The sequence below is a fragment of the Canis lupus genome, chromosome 10, assembly GCF_003254725.2.
Source record: "Canis lupus dingo isolate Sandy chromosome 10, ASM325472v2, whole genome shotgun sequence".
Taxonomy (NCBI): Eukaryota; Metazoa; Chordata; class Mammalia; order Carnivora; family Canidae; genus Canis; species Canis lupus.
In genome coordinates, this window is record NC_064252.1 from 66,840,624 (window position 1) to 66,846,623 (window position 6,000).

The following is a 6,000-nucleotide window of genomic DNA, read 5'->3' on the forward strand; positions in this document are numbered from 1 at the left end:
TAACTCAGTCTTCTACCACCTAAGGGGTGTCTGGTTCTTAAAAAAAAAAAAGTAGTTCACACAAAAATACTGTCTTTTCAAAGCAAAATGGGATTTATTAAAAAAATGTATACTTTGATTTTTGGGATGTGACATGGAAAGGCCACAGGGTGTTCCCCAACCATAACACTTAGAACTCAGAGGTTTACCTTTCTAAATGCCCAATTTATGGCAAATTTGAGCCACATTCTATTAAACCAAGGCCTGAGGCTATTTTAATGAGTAAGAAGAACTGTCCTGTTGTCATGTATTCCTCACAGTGTACATCTAAGTTTTAAGGGCTGTGATGTTTGGACATCACTTGTAAAAGTCTCCTGTTACATCTCTAAACTAACACACTTTTAAAAGAGACCTTATGAATATGGAAAATGCTAAAGATTATGTCTATTTCATGGGTATATTTTGTCTTAAGCTGTTTTGTGGTTATTGGAGAGTAGATTTTTTTTTATTGGACACTCGAATTGGAATTTTATCATCCTCTTTTTCTTTTCTCTTCAAAACCATTGTTTCTTCTTATGTTGAAGTTCTAATATATATTTATGTACTCACACATAGCCACAGATATATCTTGGAACGCACACACCACAGACGAGCTTAAAATATCTGTTTTACTGATGCTTCTCGAAATGAGTGTTCTAAGAAGGAAATACGTTCATGTAAGTTTACATAAAACCTAAGGGTCTTTTTTTGGTTCAGTGTTTAGAAAATTCTTGATAATTTAGAATCTTCCACAATGGAAAGTAAAGCATTCAGTCACAAAAGCGGGGAGGATGAGACGCAAGGTCAAAGGGCATTTTAGAAACAAACAGCTGGACCAGTTTATTTAAACAGATACAGGGATGGGGGAACTGACCTCTGTTTGACTTATAGTGGGAGGAGCAAGAATGTCATTTTATTACTTTGCCCAGAAGGAAAATGTTTTTGTATCTGAATTCACCCTGAAGCCATCTAAACACATGGCTTTACTGTATATAGCATAATTCCAGAGAGAGTATATAGAAGACAGTCTAGGATAAAATACACTAAATAGAACCAAATGTTGAGATGGTCTTAAAATCGAAAAGATGATGTTGTTTAAAAAAAAAATAAAATCTTTTGCTATTTACTTAAGTTATTTTCAGATAAAGATGCCCACCATGAGACCAGATAATATTATCAGTGTTTCATGTAAGTATAGGAAGCATAATCCAATAAGATTCTGAGAGTTTACGTATTGATAATGTTCATTATATTCAAAAATCGTTCTAAATTTGTTTTCAAAAGTGTGATGTTCTAAGCGTACCTACTAATGTCGTCAAACAGTTTGGACAAAGTGATTAAGGGTTCTGAGGTTTTCAGTTTCTAAAAATTTTTATTTTATTAAATGCATGGATTCTCACCTTTGTATCTACATATCCTATAGGTAGCCTACCATCTGTGTTGTCAGTAACAGCAAATGGCTCTTGCCACCAAGACAGAAGAAAATAGCACCTGGTACCTGTGGCCTCTTAGCTAAAAGGCTGTGATGAGGTACTCGCTCTCTACACGGGGGCCAGAGCAGGTGTGGAGTAACTGCATGTAATGATGGCCCCCGGAGACCTTTAGGGACACACAGACAAACCTCAGCATACTGAGCAGAGAGTGTGGACCAGATGATGAGTGGACGCAACACCCAAGAGGAACTTTCATTCTAGAAGGAATTCATTAAGATTTCATGGATGTTTGGGGCACCTGGGTGGCTTAGTTGGTTAAACATCTGACTCTTGATTTCGGCTCAGGTCATGATCTCAGGGAGGTGAGGTCGAGCCCACTTTGGGCTCCGCGCTGGGCATGGAACCTGTTTAAGATTCTCCCTCTTTGCCCCTCCCCTCTGTGTTCATTTCCCCCAGCACCACCCCCCCCCCCACCCCCCGGTCTCAAATACAAAAAGGAATCAGGGATGTCCAACCTAGGGAAGAGAGGGGAGAAACCTGTGGGACATGATGCGTGGTGGGTATAGTTTTCAGTTCCCCGAAGAAGTTGTCCTGTGAAATTACCTGATTCTAGATTGAATAACGCAAAACCTTCTCATAGTCACCTTGTCCATAGATGGAGAGCACTTTCAGGTAAGGCTGCAAGGGCTTTATCAGAAACAATCCAGCAGAGGCTACCTGTCTACTTGGTGGGGAAATCATAGAGGGGATTCGTGTCAGTGACCAACCTAGGTGACAGGGAAAGCCCTTTTCAAACCTGAGGTTTAATTTTCCTATGATTCCTTGGGTGTGATGGCCATGGCTTCAAACCTGAGTCGGTTCTTATGAACTGGTCTTTGGAAATCTGAACATATGAGTGTGAAGGAAGCGATCTTTAGGATCCAGATAAGTCACTGGATCTTCTGATGCGTAGCCTTATCTTTGTCCATATGCACAAACAGTACAGTCATCAAAATTCCCAGTCTACAAATGTTCAATCATGCTTATTCCCAGACTCAACAGTAGGGTTGTTGCCAGTGGTGACTGGCTCAAAACCAGCTCCTTTTTAGATATCTGGTTAGTCCGGAATATTCTAGATGGGTGGCACAGGAGTGGCCATGCTCTTGTCAGGATGTTGGGGGAGGAGGTGTTCACTACCATTTGCCAGCTGTATGTCATTCAGCAAGTCATGAACATCTCTTGGGTAACATGTGACCTCCAATAAGTCACTTAATTTCTCTGAGCCTTGGCTTCTCTTCTGTTTAAAAAAGTGCTCTTCCTATTTTTAGATGAATAGTAAAACTCCTATCCACAAAATAAGATGTTTGTAAAAGGACTTTTAAAAAATGTTATCAGAGTTCCCTTCCTCTAAAAGCCTGCAGGTTATGAACAGAACCATAGATAAAGAGCTGGGTTTTCGGTTTTTTGTTTTTTTTTTTTCTCTTTTACCTATATTAGTTACTCTGAAAATTACTTTTGGTATATGTGGAATATTAATATTAAATAATTTTCTAATTGGTCATGCAGTGAAGGCAGCTAATGAAAAAGCAGATTTTTTTTTTCATTTTAATTGGTTATTTCACATGGTGTTTGTGCTACACCTGTGCTTATAATGAGAATGGAGAATTAATCTAACCTTCTGCTCACATGATTCCAATTTTCATGGTTTATACAAGATAATGATAACCTGATTTGCAACACAATTTGTTGTAGATCTGTGTTTTAAATATTTTTATTAGCCAGTTCGGGAACTTCATATACAAGACTTGATAAAATACCTATTGCCAGTAAGAGTTAACACTAATGGTGGCCTTTTAGTTAGATTCCAGTTTCATTATTGACTTTAATTACTTTTCCGATAATAAAAGAACATAAGGATATAGGATACTGAGAATCTTAAAATGTCATGACGTGTGTATTTTTATTTTAAGAACCTGTCCCTCTCTGTGTAGTGGTTTGTTTTTTTAGGAACGATTTTCCTTCCTGAGTGGGCAGATTTACAAACTGGACTTCATACTGGCCTGTGGATCCTTGGATCATTATTAAACTTTCCATTGTATTTTTTTTATGTGCTGCTCGTGTCCAATATATTCAAATCGGAGTTGATAACTACAAGCGCTTTACGTTTTCAGAATTTTGTACGTCCCACTCGTTTTCTGTATCTGATACATAATTCTTAGCATTACGCCATACGGGTGGATCTTCCGAGACAGAAATTCAGACATCTCACAAGCTTGACTTTGTAAAGGCTTGTAACTCACCACTTAAAAGAAATTTCAGTGGCTGGCCACCTTTTGAGAGGCTGCAAAAATTGTAAAACAAAACAAAACAAAACAAAAACAACCAAAATAAGCCTTATTAAGACACTTAAGTGACTTAATAAGATGTTTTGTTATACATTTCCAGGACTAGCTGGAGAAAGCAATAATATAAGTTCAATTACTGTATAGCTGTGACCTCGCCTTGACCTTAGACTTTGCATAAAGAGCCAAAAAAAAAAAAAAAAAGCCACCCCAAGAAATCTCCACAAGGAATGCGTTTCTCTGAAGTCCCCAGCAGTGTGAGTTAGTGGTGATAAACTCCAGACATTCCCTCATTTGATGGTGTGCTCCCATCCCAGTTCATTATCTTAATAGTGGGCATTAAAATAGAATTAGGTTTGCAAGAGGTAGGGAAGGTTTTGATAAAAACTGTAAAAAAGAAGTCAGAGAACATAAGATTGAAATGTCACTAATTAGGAGAGGTAACAGATGCCCTTATGAACATCTTGCTCCCTCCACCAAATCCCCCCACCCCCCCACACACACACTTGCCATTGAAAAAGAGTGGTGGCTCGTATTGTTTCCTGAAAACTCTGCTAATTCCCCCATGAAAAGATGAAATGGAAGTGTCCAACTGTGGTAAAACAGGCAAACATGAATCAACTCAGAAACCCCAAGCCTGTGCGCTCAGAGGTCACCGGGGGTTGCAGGTTGTGGGGCATGTGAAGCGGCGCCCAGGGCAGCGCAGGGGACCGTTTTTTGCCCAGAATCTGGCCTCGCTCTCCCTGTGATCCGCTTGTCCTCTTCCCCCACCTCCTCCCCCCAAACCCCAACCCCCCCACCCCACCCCTGATGGTTTTGCTTAAGGAATAACGATTCGCTCTACTTTCTTGGTTACAGGTTTATTAATGCCCGGAGAAGAATAGTGCAGCCCATGATAGACCAGTCCAACCGAGCAGGCAAGTCCCCCATAGTGACTGTATTCAAGTCACGCAAGCGAAAAGCATCCTCAAGCCATTCACCGGGAGGTCCGCTACCTGGTAAATAAACTGGGAGTGAGTACTAGGAGCGCCTGGCAATTAAAATCAAACCAGTTTAGTTCCATAACAACACTAATCAATTTAACATCATGATACAACATTTGGAGAAGGTCGGGCCTGGGGGGATGGGGAACCTAAAAAAAAAAAAAAAAAAAAAAGGGCCAACGGAGAAAAGTAACTTAAGTCAGATGCTCCGTTTACGATATTCTCTGTACACATTCAATATATTAATGTTATTTTTTTTTCTGAGTTTGCCTTCCCAGCTCTTTCTGCTACTATGACCACTCCCTGGTGCATGGCTTGGTGTGGAATTGCTGTAAACTTTATTACCTGTCAAAAGGGCAAAGGGGTCAGGATCGCTTGTGGGACTCAGTAAAGTTCAAAGACATTCAATGAGGTAGAGCTTTTGTGTGCTTTAATAACCCAAGGCAGCTCACTTCTGAAGCAGCTTTTCATGTACAGTTAAAACATGGGATTCAGGTAGTGGTATAAATACACAGTTTTTTTTTTTTTTTCTTCTCAGGACTTGTCTTGTTAATAATCCATCTTCTGGCATTCAACTTTAAAAACCAAAAACCAAAAAAAAAAAAAAAAAAACCCAAAAAAACAAACAAAAAAAAAACGTCCTTTTGGTTTTTTAATTGTGTGCTTAAGACGGCACTACTTCTATGGGACCCCGGCTAGAAATCCGACGGGCATCTTTGTAGGATTTGTTCTTGTATTGCAGGATGCCAGGCGGACCAACAACAGTGTTCCTTGGGTGGGGGGGAGGGTTGTAGGTCTGTCCTGGTTTTAAGGAACACTCTCATGTCCTAGGGAGCATTCTGAAAAAAAAAAAAAACGATGTTGAGCCCCACAGCTAGACTGAGTCCTGTGATATTTTTTTTCCCTCCAGCACCCCATTATGTGACCAGTAGACCAAAAAACCCAAACATAAGGTTCCTATATCTTAGCTGTTCACTGAGCAGTGTTTGAAAACTCAGTCACAGGGGTGTCTGAGAGCTGATCTGAGAGAAACTCAACCAAGAATGTTTGAAAATTCTCCCCGCCTGGTATGTCCTCTGTCTCCTCGTGTCTCTCTCTCTGGCTCTCCCTCTCCTGGCCTCTCGGAGCCCGTTGTTAAGAAGCTGTGTTCTGCACTCTTGTAGTAAGTCAAGGAACGCCCTATAACCCCGACGGACAGCCGATGGGAGGCTTCGTAATGGACGGTCAGCAACACATGGGGATCAG

The 6,000-nt window shown here is 40.3% G+C and overlaps 1 protein-coding gene across 8 annotated transcripts in view; it reads left to right on the top strand.

The window, feature by feature from the left end:
* Positions 1-6,000, top strand: part of MEIS1 (Meis homeobox 1) — a 165,495-nt gene that overhangs the window by 126,121 nt on the left and 33,374 nt on the right. For all 8 annotated transcript variants that reach the window (XM_049115592.1, XM_049115598.1, XM_049115595.1 and 5 more), the window contains 2 exons: positions 4,631-4,693; positions 5,923-6,000. The exon at positions 5,923-6,000 is cut by the window's right edge and continues 8 nt beyond it. In XM_049115592.1, the coding sequence (XP_048971549.1) occupies positions 4,631-4,693; positions 5,923-6,000 (141 nt within the window). The remainder of the gene's footprint in view (positions 1-4,630; positions 4,694-5,922) is intronic.